At 38.1% G+C, this 15639-nt stretch overlaps 1 protein-coding gene across 1 annotated transcript in view; it reads right to left on the bottom strand.

Annotated features, from left to right (window-relative positions):
* neb (nebulin) overlaps positions 1–15639 on the bottom strand; it is a 59407-nt gene extending 43768 nt beyond the window's left edge. Inside the window, exons 1-33 of the mRNA XM_085249711.1 lie at positions 15578–15639; positions 14727–14827; positions 14338–14425; positions 11552–11610; positions 10758–10865; positions 10508–10615; positions 10286–10390; positions 10086–10190; positions 9829–9933; positions 7204–7308; positions 6449–6553; positions 6250–6357; positions 5682–5798; positions 5243–5344; positions 5051–5158; positions 4856–4960; positions 4640–4738; positions 4022–4126; positions 3808–3915; positions 3600–3713; positions 3306–3503; positions 3044–3151; positions 2833–2931; positions 2597–2701; positions 2318–2425; positions 1915–2226; positions 1592–1798; positions 1388–1492; positions 1184–1291; positions 786–1097; positions 449–655; positions 264–368; positions 33–140 (exon numbers count right to left, since the gene is read on the bottom strand). Of these exons, the coding sequence (XP_085105837.1) occupies positions 33–140; positions 264–368; positions 449–655; positions 786–1097; positions 1184–1291; positions 1388–1492; positions 1592–1798; positions 1915–2226; positions 2318–2425; positions 2597–2701; positions 2833–2931; positions 3044–3151; positions 3306–3503; positions 3600–3713; positions 3808–3915; positions 4022–4126; positions 4640–4738; positions 4856–4960; positions 5051–5158; positions 5243–5344; positions 5682–5798; positions 6250–6357; positions 6449–6553; positions 7204–7308; positions 9829–9933; positions 10086–10190; positions 10286–10390; positions 10508–10615; positions 10758–10865; positions 11552–11610; positions 14338–14404 (3915 nt within the window). The 5' untranslated portion in view covers positions 14405–14425; positions 14727–14827; positions 15578–15639. The remainder of the gene's footprint in view (positions 1–32; positions 141–263; positions 369–448; positions 656–785; positions 1098–1183; positions 1292–1387; positions 1493–1591; positions 1799–1914; positions 2227–2317; positions 2426–2596; positions 2702–2832; positions 2932–3043; positions 3152–3305; positions 3504–3599; positions 3714–3807; positions 3916–4021; positions 4127–4639; positions 4739–4855; positions 4961–5050; positions 5159–5242; positions 5345–5681; positions 5799–6249; positions 6358–6448; positions 6554–7203; positions 7309–9828; positions 9934–10085; positions 10191–10285; positions 10391–10507; positions 10616–10757; positions 10866–11551; positions 11611–14337; positions 14426–14726; positions 14828–15577) is intronic.

Raw genomic sequence — 15639 nt, 5'->3', positions numbered from 1 at the left:
AGTTAAATTTATTACATGCATTTATTACATACATTGCTGGCAATATGCCTGCCGTGCTTGGCATGCAGGATGGGAATAGCATCAGGCTTCATGTCATATCCCTTGGCAATGTCTTCCACCCACTTGTGCCTGTAATGACTCTGCAAATAAACAGCAAAGTGTTACAACAACTTTTTGCACAACTATGCTCATATACACCTTGAACCTCAGGAAATTGCTATTGCTTCAACTTGCATATTCAGTTAAATAATTTGTGCTCTAACCTCGCTAATAGTCTGGGCATTAAACTTAGCCTGGAGAAACTCGGGGCAGTCAGATGGCAGATGGTAGGTGTGCATGAACTTCTCTCCAGAAGCTTTGTATGTAGTCTAGTCAGAAAAAAGAAACAACAGTGAATGTTTAAAGAATCTCTACATAAGTATCTTCTGTTAAGAAAAGGGATTCTTACGATGTCCATCTGTTTAGTGTTGGCCATAGCCAGAGTCATGTTCATGGCATCGGTCTTGCTTGTATATTTGAAATTACTGGGGTGCTGGCGGTAATTTCTTTCATCCAGTGCAGCTTTAGCGGTTTTGGCTTTTTCAACATCCAGAGAACCAATAGGGACCCATCCTATACCTTTAGAGTAGCTGTTGTAATCTGACTTGTAGACATTCTGTGGGTATTTAGAGAAAATCTAAATTAATCAAAGGTCATAATCAAATATATACATATATGTAATGCTATATATGTTGTTCCAGGATGAGACCAATATATAAAGATAATAAGATGAAAAGAATACACACGTCACTCTGAATCTCCATCATGTTGCGACACAGCCGCAGGTGCATGTTGTCAGGAAGAAGCAAGAAGCTGTGGGGGATCTTCTTGTATCCAGCCATTGTCTGAACAGCAGAAGCCTGCTTGGCATGAGCCACACTGAGCATATCCACTGGGGTGTGATACTTCAGCTTGGCCTTGTGGTAGTCCTTCTTGTAGTTCTTGTCACTCTGCATCTTTGCCACTTGCATATAGTGAACCAGCAGAGGATCATCCTGGAGGCTGCGGAAGCCAACGTGGTGGCCCTTTTCTTTCTCATAGGCCAGCTTATACTTGTACTGTATTAAATAAAATGCAATATAAGTAATATTATTAAATGCATTAACATTTAAAAATTATTATGAAAAGCATAATTCCAGCTTACATTGCTGGCAATGTTTCTTGAAGTTTTGGCTGCTACGATGGGAATGGAATCCTCTTTCATGTGATGTCCTTTGAGCAGATCTTGGCGGTGAGAATAAGTGTAATAATTCTAAACAAAAAGATAAGCAGCGATATTGTTACAAAAACATTCACAATTAAATTTCTTTGTATGTTTCATATGTGCTTAAATCAATCTGCAGCTAACCTGGCTGATGTTGGCAGCATTGTATCTGGCTTGCAGAAATTGGGGGGCATCAGGAGGGAGATTGTAAGTGTGCATGAACTTCTCTCCGCTGGCTTTGTACTCTTTCTGTGTAATTACAGTGAAGGCAAGAATTTATTTCTTCTCTGAAAAGGACTAAATTTTAGATATGTAGCATAAGTCATTATTTTGTTTTGTCCTTCTCACCACATTCATGATCTTAGCATTGGTCTTAGCCAGCTCCATGCTCATGGAGTCAGTAGCACTGGTGAACTTGATGGTTTGAGGGTGCTGTCTGTACTTTTTCTCATTCAGAGCTGCTGCTGCCGTTTTGGCTTTTTCAACCTCCAGAGAACCAATTGGAACCCAGCCAATACCCTTGACCGAGGTCTCATAATCCATCTTGTAGTTGTGCTGAGAAATAGAAAAAAACCCAGAAAACAAGAAACTATTGTCAGACCAAATACCATTTTTAGAGAGTCCATACGGTTTATATTGCCATTAAGTCACAAGCATTGTTAATAACATACATCGCTGGAATTGTAGTTCATGGTGCGAGCAAGTTGCAGACCCATAGCATCAGGGAGAAGAAAGTATTTATGGTGGTGCTGCTTGTAGCCAATGTAGGTCTGCACTGCTGAAGCATGTTTAGCCTGAACCACACTGAGCATGTCCACTGGGGTGTGATACTTCAGCTTGGCCTTGTGGTAGTCCTTCTTGTAGTTCTTGTCACTCTGCATTCTGGCCACCTCCATGTAGTGAACCAGCAGAGGATCGTCCTGGAGGCTGCGGAAGCCAACATGGTGGCCTCTCGCCTTCTCATAAGCCTTTTTGTACTGGACCTAGGAGTTAAAGCACATGGAGCTTCTCTAGTTTTTTATATGTAACAATTATTTAAAAAGTGCAGAAAATTTGGTCTTTCAGAAAACTTACATCACTGGCAGCATGTCTGGCAGCTTTGGCAGCAACAATAGGGATGGCATCAGGCTTCAGGTCATAACCCTTAGCAATCAGCTCCTGCCAAGCAAACTTGTAGTAATTCTGAAATCACATAAAACATATAAACAATGTTTAAGGCATGTATCCATTATAGCTTTACGCAAACATGAACAGATGCACACACATACTGTGGCGATATACAGTTATATAAGTTTTAAAAGTGAGTTGAAAAAATATTTTATTTATTTTGCTTTTTTTATGTGCATTCGTCACCTTGCTGATGTTGTAGGCATTGCACTTGGCCTGAAGGAACTCTGGGACATCCGGGGGCAGAGAGTACTTCTGATGGATCTCCTCTAGACCTCGCTTGTAGAACAGCTATAAAAGAATAAATGTAACAGAGCAGAAATTAAAAGAAAGTAAGAGCAAACAAGAATCTTCCTAAAAGGGATCTTGGAAAAATGCAGAAGGAATTCGTTCTCCAGTATGAACAGTGACACTTGACTCACATCGCTCCTCTGAAGCTGGTTGACTTTGGCCTGCATCATGATGGGGTGGTCGTCGATAGATGTGAATGGGATCTTGTCTGGGTGTGTTCTGTATTTTTTCTGAAGGAAAAGAGTAAATAAATATTATTATTTTAATGACCTATCAGCTCTGAAATATGCATTTTGTTATTACCATGAGAGCAGATGTAAAGAAGCCATGTTGCACACATACCTCATTGAGGATCTCTGCAGCTTTCTTAGCCTTTTCCACTTCCAATGAGCCATATGGGACCCATGGAGTACCTTTGGTGTAGCTGTTGTAGTCAGCCTTATACTCATTCTTTGGTGCAGAGAAACACACAAAACCAAAACAAATGTTGATGAATATTTAAGCCCACAATAGCACATCAGGACATGTTGTCATATTATGATGAAAAAAGCAGAACTTTAGCAAAACTGAGCAGTTGGAGTCTCTAAAGTCTGTTTGGACTTACATCACTCTGGATAACGTTGGCTTTCTTGGCCAGATCCAGCAGGACGCTGTCAGGTGGAAGGAAATAGTTGGTGCTGATGCTCCTGTAACCAGCCATGCTGGAAATTGCCTGGGATTTCTTAGCCAAGGTGACTGACAACATATCCAGTGGTGTATGATACTTGGTCTTTACTTTTTCATAGTCTTTTTTGTATTCACGCTGTGAAGATATAAACAAGAGATTACTCAGTTGCCCTTCTTTTTAACCCCCATAAATTAATATTTATTAAAAATATGACATCAACTAATAACTTACATCACTCTGGATTTTGGCCAGATGGACAGAGTGCAGCATCTTCGGATCGTCGTTAATACTGAGGGCTCCAACCATCTTTCCCTTGTTCTTCTCATACTCCTTTTTATATTTAACCTAGTAATGAACAGAATTTATCATGGATTAGAATACATAACAGGTACTGCAGGTAATTTATCTGTTGAAGCAGTTGTTGAAGTAGGATACTTACATCACTGATGGCGTTTGTGTGAGCACGGGCAGCAAGGATTGAGATGGTATCCCCTTTGATCTCAAACTTTTTCGCTTTGGTTTTCTCCCAATCATACTTATAGCAGTTCTGCAAGAAGAAAGTGTGCCATTCAGGAAATTGAAATCGACAGTATGAGAAATCAAAGCTGATACGAGTTAAATTTTAGAGATATGCAAATATCGCAGTTACTTACATCACTGAGGTTAAAAGCGTTAACTCTGGACTGAATGAAGAAGGGGTAGTCTGGGGGTAGACTGTTCTTCATTTTTATTTCCTCGTACTTTGCCTTGTAGTTTAACTGCAGAAGAACAAAATGGTAATATTATTGTGTCAGTACTGCTCAGGGTATATTTTCTGATAAGCTGTTATTTGACTTTCTGTCACTGGAGGGCAGTAGTGTGCTATCAGGGCTCAGAGATGGTGACAGTTGCTTTCTCCACCTCCCCAACCCCTGTCTGATCACAGGGTTTATTCTGGGCCAACTGAATGCTTGTTTCTATTTATACTACAGAGAAATGGCTCTCCAGTTTCCATGGCGCCCATAGAAAGACAGCTGGGCTTCATAGATGATTGAGCAAATTTAAAGGTGATCTGCATATCTAGGAGAATTGGATTGACACAAGCTGGTGATTGCAAGAATTCCAGGCCATAAATGGACACCGAGAAAACAAAATAGTCACATTAATGTTACTATTATATGCAGGTATCACCTAAATGTTCAGTGCGTGTTTGTTAGCTTTACTGTACCAGTTTAAATTCTAGACTTTCCTACATTAGCACCAAGAGGAAGTGGTCCAAAAAAGGTACATACGTCACTTAGCTGTTTGGCGTTGATGGCGGCTTGAACTTGAACTGGTGAATCCACCACTTGTGTAAATTTCACTGTGTCTGGATGTTGCCGGTAAACTTTCTGAAAACCAAAGGATCAAAACAAAAATAATAATTGTCCATATACATATAAGAAATCCAAAAAGAACCTGGATCCATTTTATTGCAAAGAACAGTTTTATAATCAGCGACTACTCACATCGTTGCATTGATGAAGTTTCTTCCCAGCTTCGTATTCAGGCGTAAGTGTTTGAGGAAAGAAGCATCTAGTTTTAATGTCTTCATAATCAGATTTATATAGTTGCTGTGAAATACAAAAAGTAAATATTGTGTTATGAGGAAAGGCTTGATGAGGAATATATTAATACATGCTCAAATTTTTTAATGCACAAACCTCATTTTTCATTTCCTCGACTTTCTGGCAGTGAAGCATATAAAGGTCCTCATAGCTTCCAATGTAGTGGCCCTTCACCTCATTTTCATACTTATTTTTGTAATGTGCCTAAAAGAAAATCAAAACGTGTGTTAAAAGAGAAACATAAGTGGTTCATATTCAAAGAAATTTTAACTCAACGAGCTCTCTTACATCAGAGAACTGCTTAAGTACTGAGTCCATCTGAAACTTGGGCGTGTCACAGTAGTTGATGCTGAAACCCCTGGATTTCTCATAGCTAGCCTTATATACTTTCTGGAAAGGAAATGGCAAAAACAAAACAAAGTCAAACAACGATAAAAAAAATATATGAGCAGCTACATACATACTTGTGGTACAGGAAAAACTACAGGAGAGTAATTGCAAACAACAAGCAAACACTATGTATTTCACTTCCACTTATCCAATTCAGGGTCGTGGGGAGGGGCTGGACTCTATCCCAACAATAACAGGGCAATTGGCCCGGTAATTTAAGCAATAATTAAACAACCGCCTAAGATTTTATAATTTAGTTTTCCTGAAAAGGCAAAAGGTCTATCTTTTGTCACAGAAGAAAAATAAACTTTCTGCACAGGGCTTTTTAAACACCTACATCACTGAGGATAGTGCCAGCATATCTGAGCTGCCTCAATAGAGGATTCTCTGTGGCGGGGAGCGTGTTGTAGTCAGACTGTGCTTTTTTCTTCTCATACTCCTTCTTGTATTGGACCTAAAGACAGAAACAGATCACTGTGAGTAAAAAAAGAGAGGAAAGTGTGATAATGAGGTGTGTTCACATGGTTCAAAATGATGGCACAGTTGGTTGGCCAGCTAAGAAGTGTGTCTTTCGCATTTCTTGAAAACGATGCATGTTTCCCCTGTGTGTGAACGTGTGGGTGGCTATGAGGTGCAGAGCAACTGAAAAGCTTTGTCACACAGACTCGCATTTTATTCCTGCGTGCTAGTAAAGTAATGTGCATGGTGACAGTAAACCAAATGTGGATCTCTCAGTCATGCAGTGTGGGCACAATACAGTGTATCCCTGCGTCAGAGTGGACTGAGTCTCTTGACTCACACACTGCTCTGAGACATGGGTCAACTCTCTGTCGTGTCTTCCGCATGAGATCGGGCCTATAAAAATACTGTGTTACCTTTGTGTTTGTGCGTGTTTTCGCGCTTACCTCACTAGCAGCAATACGAGCCTTCTTGTTTGCATCATAAGTGGGTGTTTCTGTTTGCATGAAATAAATTTGGTCTTTTGTATCCTCATAATGTTGCGTGTATCTTCTCTGAAAGGAAAACACACAACAGTTATGTACAGAAAAAGGACAAAGAAAAGCAGAAATCTGAAATCCTTTCCTTTAAATAGTGAATTCTTACGTCGCTGAGGTTCTCCATTGCCACCCTGGCAGTCGCCACGTCGAAGTAAGGAGTCTCACACCACTGACCCTTTACATTTTTATTGTAATCTTCCTTGTACTTAAGCTGTGAGGAAAAGATGGCAATTAACATAAGAAGGTTTTTTTTTTTATTAAAGGACAAATGAATAAATCTCATATGTTTATATAAACACATTAGGAATGATTGGAATTCCTGTCATTGTTAGCCTCTCCCACCCAGCTTAGTGTTGCTACTAATATCAGAGAGCAGGTGGACTGATCCCTTTCTCAGGGTTGGTTGGTGTCTGGGGCTCCTGCTTCAGTGCTTACACTGTGCAAGGCCCAGTTTTCTGACTCTAAAATAAGCAAAGATATTTATTACTCCCATGTCTAGTTAGGGGATGAACACTGTTAATCCTAGAAAGGTTGATGAGTCTAGCGAAAACAGATGCACTATACAGATAGATGGATAGACTATACAATGGATTAAATAATTGTGTACTGGTCTCATATTGAATTTATGGTATTTTGGATTTTGATCTAAACTAAAACTGCACTGCCCCAATCACTGCTCACTGTCTGTAGTGCATACTCCTCTACTCTTATTAACTGAAAGCACTGAACATTGCTTTCAGTAAGAGTTTGTGGACTTAAATATCTGATCTATGTATATTTATAGCTTAATGACAAGAAAAATTCATCAGTATATCTACCTCAGTGATATTGGTTTTTGTTTGATTTAAAATTGTTACTTACATCACTGCGCTGTTGGGACACTCTCTTGGCCAGCTCCAATTCAGGAGGATCAGGCAAGGAAGTATACTTAGCCTTGCGCTCATGGTGGCCCTTCTTATAGTGAACCTGTCAATCACAACAGGAGTTAACATTTACTAAGACGCTCAATTCGTCAACATCAATACCTGACTTTCATGCACAGTTTGCCTCTACCTAAATAGACTGGTAATTTCCATGCATCGGGAAAAAAGTTTAACAACACAGAACCCAAGAGGAAGGAGACGTACAGATAACAGCTGTAATAAGAGCTTGACCTGATATAGCACCATGCACGATATATAATTTTCAATATTAGGTATTTACCGATATAATCAAATTAAAACATTAAGAGATGGAGGAAACACCCTCCAACGATATTACGAGTTTTGAGTCTTTTCTATCTTATCACCAGAGGGCGCTCTGCAACTTCCTTGTTAGCAACGTGTTTGGAACAGCACAATCACACCAACCAGCTGATCTGAGCAGAGTGTAAGGTTTTGTTACGCGACTTGTCATGGCACTAAAATATTATTATCTTTAAACTGCAGTCACATATTATCTTAATAACAACTCATATGTAACAACACACAACGAATGTTGGAGAAAATTTTTTCCTGTGTCTGAAAGAAAAAAATACTGGCCGATTCTTAAATCTTGGTCATCACCAAGTATCATCGTCACTGATAGAGGATAAGGTCAAAAAGTATCAGATCGATACTTTGTGATCCTATCTGTACGGAAGAGGATTAGTACGGAAGAGGATTAGGGCCACCGGGGGGGGGGGGGGGGGGGGGCATGTCTTTTTTTCTTCTTTTCTAGAATTCTGAGATTAAAGTCAGAATTCTGTGAAAAAAGTCAGAATTCTAAGAAGAGAAGTGAGAATGCTGACTTTAATCTCAGAATTCTGTGAAAAAAGTCAGAACTCTAAGAAAAAAAGTCAGAATTCTGAGAAAAAAAGAGTCAGAATTCTAAGAAAAAAAGTCAGAATTCTGAGAAAAAAAGTCAGAATTCTAAGAAAAAAAGTCAGAATTCTGAGAAAAAAAGTCAAAATTCTGAGAAAAAAGTCAGAATTCTGAGGGGAAAAAAACAGAATTCTGACTAATCTCAGAATTCTAAGAAAAAAGTCAGAATTCTAAGAAAAAATGATTCTGTGAAAAAAGTCAGAATTCTAAGAAAAAAAGTCAGAATTCTGAGAAAAAAAGTCAAGATTCTGAGAAAAAAAGTCAGAATTCTGAGGGGGAAAAACAGAATTCTGACTAATCTCAGAATTCTAAGAAAAAAGTCAGAATTCTGAGATTAAAGTCAGAATTCTAAGAGAGGGGGGGGGGGGGAGCGGGCATGTCTTTTTTTCTTCTTTTCTAGAATTCTGAGATTAAAGTTGGAATTCTGAGAAAAAACTCAGAATTCTGAGATTAAAGTCAGAATTCTAAGGGAAAGTCAGAATTCTGTGAAAAAAGTCAGAATTCTAAGAAGAAAAGTGAGAATGCTGACTTTAATCTCAGAATTCTGTGAAAAAAGTCAGAATTCTAAGAAAAAAAGTCAGAATTCTGAGAAAAAAAGTCAAAATTCTGAGAAAAAAGTCAGAATTCTGAGGGGGAAAAAACAGAATTCTGACTAATCTCAGAATTCTAAGAAAAAAGTCAGAATTCTAAGAAAAAATGATTCTGTGAAAAAAGTCAGAATTCTAAGAAAAAAAGTCAGAATTCTGAGAAAAAAAGTCAAGATTCTGAGAAAAAAAGTCAGAATTCTAAGAAAAAATAATTCTGTGAAAAAAGTCAGAATTCCGAGAAAAAAGTCAGAATTCTGTGAAAAAAAAATCAGAATTCTGACTAATCTCAGAATTCTAAGAAAAAAGTCAGAATTCTAAGAAAAAAGTCAGAATTCTAAGAAAAAAAAATTCTGAGAAAAAAGTTAGAATTCCAAGAAAAAAGTCAAAATTCTGAGAAAATATTCAGAATTCTGAGAAAAAAAGTCAGAATTCTGAGGTTAATCTCAGAATTCTGACATTTTCCTCAGAATTCTGGAAAAGAAAAAAAAAATGATGTGCCCACTTTTTTTCCCCAGTGACCCTAGTCCTCTTCTGTATATCTCATATTAGTTGGGCTCTAATTGTAAATTGTCCTAAATGTAAGTTAAACTGTGATGTATGACACATCCGAGTCAGCACAAACAAGTGGACACTGAGAGGAACATTTCAACATCTTTACACACACCATACGTGTTTTGTAATTAACAGTGTGGTAATTGTCAATTGTCTTGTAACACTACAAGAAATAACACTAGTAACTGTCTAAAATAGAAAGCTCTAGGTGGTGTAATTCTATGTTATAATTTGCGTAATTTTATTTGTCTGTATAAAATGTTTTTGTTCTTTCAAAAAGCAATTTAATGATGCAGAGATAGTTAAAATGTATAGATTTGAAGAATTAACAACTTATAATATAGTATATATATCATATTATAAGACATATCAAAACAGACACATTAAAGCAGAGGCTGGCTCAATACAGTGTTTTTTTTGTTTTTGTTTTTTGCAGATATAATAACCACAAACACACATTGAAAGTCTGAATAACACGACAGATATAGATAATAAATTTTACTTACATCACTAAGGACCTCCTGAGCCTTGGCCACCCTACGGAGCTCAGGACTGTCACTGTAGGGGTAGTACATGGTCTTATCTTCATCCCAGGCCTCGGTATAAAGTTTCTGAACAAGGTGTAACGTTATCACTTACTACGTGAATATAAAACATTTTAACAGATATTATAGAATTGTTAAATTATGCAATTATGTAATTTGGAATTTTTTTTAAAACTTTGGACTTAAAAGTCAGCCCTTGAATGCTACACTGGACTTACTTTGCTGTAGTTAGCAGCATTCTTCACAGCCTGAACCAGCTCAGGAGCATCAGGAGGCAGCAGGTACCTGTCCTTGGTCTCATCCCACTTCTGTCTGTACAGAACCTATAAGAGATAACAACAGCATTTGTGTTATACAATCAGCATTAACGTCATATTTATTCATTCTCTTTGTATGTTGGGAGATTTGGGTAACTTACCTTGCTGATCAGCTCAGATACATGCTTGACGTGGGCAATCTCTCTTGCTTCACCGTCGTACAAGCTGGTTGTCCGAGCTTTGTTTCCCTCCATACGGTATTTAACCTGAAGATAATGCGTGTTATTTCAAATTATTCCTCAGTAAAGCAAGATCCAATCATATTTGAGACCAGAGGCATATTTTTATGTTTTATAGTGTATTCATCATATCTTAAAGAGTACCTCGCTAAGCTGCTCCTGGGCCTTCCTGATACGAATCATTTCAGGCGTATCAGTAACGATGGCAGGAGGTGTCCCTTTGGACATTTCATAAGCCTGGCGATACTTATTCTGTCAGGGACAACGGTCATAAAATTTAAGTAAGTAATTAATGTCATACAAAGCAGGAAAACAACCAACAAGTAAAAGCAAGTAAAAAGTCAAATAAATGTGTATATATACATGCAAATAAAAACTCAAACTTGTTTCTTACGTGGCTGAACTGCTCCAGCATCTTCTGGCTATGGGCCAGGTATGGAGTCATGAACTTGGAAGTATCCACCTTGACCTTCTTCCTTACTTTCCTGGTGGGCAAGCCAGACTGGGAGAGGACAGAAGAATACAATTAAAGACCAAACTAACACATGGATCTCGTTTTATTGATTACGGTAGGGGGAATTGCCAGGAAGGAAAACGACAGGGAAAGCAAAAGGACTGGTGATACTTTCAAAAAGCAAACTTCTAGATATTTAATTACACTTCAATGCAAATGTGTCGACTGGACAATGATCTGATATTTTCAATATGAAGCAGGATTCCCACTGCTCTAATTACTCACCTCGAGTTAGTGAAATTATTTAATCATCAATGATTTATTCTATTTGGACAATGGAGATTTTGTATACTAAGGTTACGCCTGCTGAAATGTAAATGAATGAAAGACAAACCCAAGGCAAGCACTTACACCTACATTTTAAATGACTTGCATGCAACACAACATTGAGCAGCACATATCCACAAAGGTTACACTACCATATTATATTTGTTGGCCAGCAAAGCTGCAGGAAACCAAATTACAAAAGCCATGTGTTGTCTTAGTAAAAATGCTGAATCTTAACATATTTAACTTATTATTTAGCTCTAAAAACCTGCCAAAGCCAAACAAGACAGCACATTATCTATACTCTATATACACATGCAGGAAAGAAGGGGGATGCACCATAAGCCATAGGAGACAAGGGTCTCCTGCCCTGCTTGAACCGTTGTGCCTGGGAGGAGGTGTTTTACCTGTAAGAACTGAGTCTTGTGCTCAGTGACAGTCGTCGTTGAAATCTGCTCAACATATTACAAATATAGGAAACACTCTGGTTTTTCAAAATTTCCAGGACAGATTATGGGAGAAACAGCAAAATATTTGTTTGGATTGAGGGTGATTTTTCCACAGCTCTGGCATTCATCAATTACTGCCACTGCCACTTTCAGCACTACGAGTAAGAAATCACTCTACACTGTATCGTGTTAGCAGCTGTTCTAGCAAATGCCCCCAGGCAGGCTAATAAGTAGAAACAGAGAAGGTTGTCATCGGGGATTTTTGGTGTAACCTACTTATCACCGGTCCACTCAAATAGAGTCACCTAAAGGAGGGGCAAAATTTCCAAAGGTGAAAATAGTATGGCTGCTGTCTAATTAAGCTTATTTTAAACAGAGGATAAAGAAGCATTAATATTCTATGTGAGCCCGAACAGCCTGAATCTTTGATCGTCTGACCAAGTCTAAAAACACTGCATACTCACATGACAACTGTTCTATTCTTATTTGTTATTTCATATACAAATGCTTTTGTTATCAGTTGCTACAGGACACAACAGTACACAAGCTGTTTGGACAGCTTTGTAATCTCCACGGCTGTTCACACATAGGTCTTATGGGTTTAAAGCACTGATTCAGCCAAACAACAAAACAAGAAAAAAACAAGAAAAAAGCCCCACAATTTAGCTCTAACAAAATCAATTTATACAGGATGTTTTTATTCTGTTAGCTCGGATTTTGAAATATCTCACCAAAGAGCGTTCTACCTTCAACTTAATATAATGCGGGGGTGCTGTATTTAGTTTCTGAGGCTTACATATAAATACACTAAATAAAAGAAAAGTCCCACTCACCTCAGTTAATTTAGAATTTAGAGGGTTTTCTTTTAACTTTTTGTAAAAATGCAAATGTGAATTTTTAAATGTAATTTCTAGTGACGACTTAGTCACTGACAGCCTCTCACATACATCCCCATCCAGGAATAGCACTTCTAATTTCTAACTTCCTTCTTCTTAGGATGAAGAGCGTTTACATAACATAAGGTTGAACATTAAGAGACAAGAGACCTTAAAATTTAGGTTAAATGAAAGAAAAGCCAGAGCTGAGAAAGAACATCTCAATCGTTTTTATCAACATTCGTAAGCGGCTTCAGTATATGAATCTCTCAGACAGGAGAGAACCATAGGTGTAGATGAACCACTGTAACTAAGCATCCCTACAGTTCAATGCAAAAACACTCCTTGTCTGCAGGCCACATTCTTCCACGCATCCACCTCCCATAAGCGAATTTCTAGCACTGTGATATTAACCTGTTCCAGCCTATCAGGGGCTGATTTACAGCACAGTGGCCCGTCTAATTTTCTCCCCTCCCTTTCCTCCTTCCTCCACTCTCTGCCAACGTGCTCCAGAAGTCCATTTCTAAATTTGCCTGAATGCCAGATAGAGAACTGTACACTTTGCTCCTTAATGACCTGAGAATTGAAGTCATTTTTTTTCTTCCTTTTTAGCGTTTATTATTATTATGATATAGAAACAAGTAAGAAATTTGAAAAGAAATAACTTAAATAATGAGTTTTTCAATGTTTATGTATTATGTATTAAACTAATCATATGTTTTATGTCTGACCTGGACAGCACTATGTTTCTCCCCATTCTGTAAATTAAATACGAAGCCATCTTACATTTTATTGAAAACAATGCATCTTTTCTCCGCAGTACAGATGAAAGTTCTAGTGAAATCAGAGTGTATTGATTTTGAGCGTAATTATCTTTCCTACCTCCCAAACGATTTACATCTCTTCACAAAAGGTAGTAAATCTGTTTGAAACAGTTGATATGTTATATGGGAGTTAAATGATTTTTTAAAAAATGTTTGCTTGGTTTGGATATTCTGACAACCAAGAGCAGTCATTCAGACTCCCCTATAAGATATCAGCAATATTAAGTTTGAACAAATACCAGGCTAACTTTAATCCTAGTTCACCAGGAAATATGGGATTAAATGTTAGCCTTCTGCTTTCACTCTTCCATCAGACACTGTCACAGAGAATGTAAAGGGACAAAAGGGACTCTAAAAGCAGCAAAACTGTGATGAAATCATGGGGGATGTGAGCACTCAATCTGGAGAAATATTTCACATGGGAAAATAGTAACTTCCAGAAACTGGCACACCCCCAAACTGCATGTAATCCAATCTTTGCGTGTCTATCATACACAGGAGGGACGCTATGGGGATTTAGGTGCAAATAGATCATTGCAATATATATTCCTCCTCAAGCAGTGTAGTGAAATCAAATGCTGGGATCTATGGAAAAAAGTCACTTTACATGTCAGACTTGTACGATTACATCTGCTTTACATGTGTTGCTGTCTGGCATATGTCAAAGGCTCAAGTAAAGGTATTTGCAATGCCAAAAGGACACAAATAAAATGCAACATTATATAATTAATAGAACTATTTTTCCATAATTGACTGTTAAGGGCAATCCAGGCCATCAGAAGGAGTCCATCTGAAACAGGATATACCAGCAGTCATGTATGTCTCCCTCCATGAACTGCTGACTGTAAGAGGTATCGTCACTAACCAAACTATTCATAGGGCCTTCCACTGGACTTGGAGATCCCACACTTAAATGTATTAAATGATATCACAGCTGAAGTTCTATTATCCAGATCAAAAGCCAAAATATAAAAAATGCAACAAGAGTACTTTAGGATTTAGTTACATGTGCAATTAAAAAGGGATCCACTTACCCTTTCCACAACCTCCTCCTCCTCCTCCTCCTCCTCCTCCTCCTCATATTCTTCATATTCCTCTACAATTTCTGTCATTTTGAGACGATTTGAGAGATTCTACACAAAACACAGATCACATTTTCAGGTATGCGTTACTCTGAGGGAGTAATATATATATATACATATATATATAAATTAAAAAAAAAACACCACAGTGTAGTGAAACATAAATGTTCTACGTGTTCTTTCAAAATAAAATCAAAAATTTTAAATGGGATATAATGGGACTTAGAGAAGATAGGACGGCTACACCAGGGATATTTCAACCCTCCTCTTTTTGTATATGTAATATTTATGTAAACATATATATAAACTATAACAGCAGCATATTGGCGTTTAAACAATGTCCTTGCCATACCAGCAAAGGTGTCTCGCAGTAATCTCTGACAGTAAGGAAGCTTCACTTTCCATCCAACAGGGCCTCAAACTGACAGTCCAACTCTGTGATTTGCCCAATTCCTAAACAAAACAATAACACAATGTGTAAAACACTTTACAACTTATTCAATGAATAATTAAACAGGGAGATCTGCAGAGTTTACTGTAATAGGTGAGACACTGACTAATTTTAATAGGCATCTGATTTTTGAATATGTGACTGCCACCCTTCCTCCCTTATGTGCTACAACACAGTTCAAAGGACTGTGCCTCCTGGCTGAAGGTTGGCGACAGCTGTCCAACAGCGCTCCAGCTATTTGACATGTAAGCTAATGCCACAGCCTGATTGGCTGACTCTGTTTAGCAAATGGAGATGCAATACCTTCTGAGGCTGCAGGTTAAATATAGGATTGCATACTAACTACCTTTTTTAGTACATGGATGCTCTCCCTTTGTATTAATATATCTATATTTTCTCTGCAAAAGAACTAAAGAAATCGCCAGAATCATAGAGGTAGAAGGATGAAAAAGCCAGAAAGCTTCAGAGACTATGGAAAGAAAACAAAAAGATTCCGACTCCTGCTGAAATTTCAGATACATCCAAAAGATGGCCTTGTCTCAAGTGACTTGGAGAGTCTTGTAGTTCTGGATTGTTTGGTTACTCCTTCAATGTGTAAAAGATTGTTCACACTCCTTATTCCTCAGCAGGGTATTCTTGGATCCAGATGGCAGCCAAGGATGGAAAATATGGATCTCCAAGCAGATGGAAAGCCATGCAGGGTGCAGACAACATGGATATTTGTTGTTTTTTGCATCCTTTCCTTTGCTTACCGGTTATGTTAAAGTTTATTGGTCTCCCAAGCCACCAAAGCCTCCCCAGCTTCCCTCCAGAG

The sequence above is a fragment of the Mchenga conophoros genome, linkage group LG16 (assembly GCF_057382185.1).
Source record: "Mchenga conophoros isolate Kocher_MC1m ecotype Shallow Benthic linkage group LG16, M_conophoros_male_GT1.1, whole genome shotgun sequence".
Classification (NCBI taxonomy): domain Eukaryota; kingdom Metazoa; phylum Chordata; class Actinopteri; order Cichliformes; family Cichlidae; genus Mchenga; species Mchenga conophoros.
Note: the sequence above shows the minus strand (reverse complement) of the source record. Positions and strands in the feature narration are given on the sequence as shown.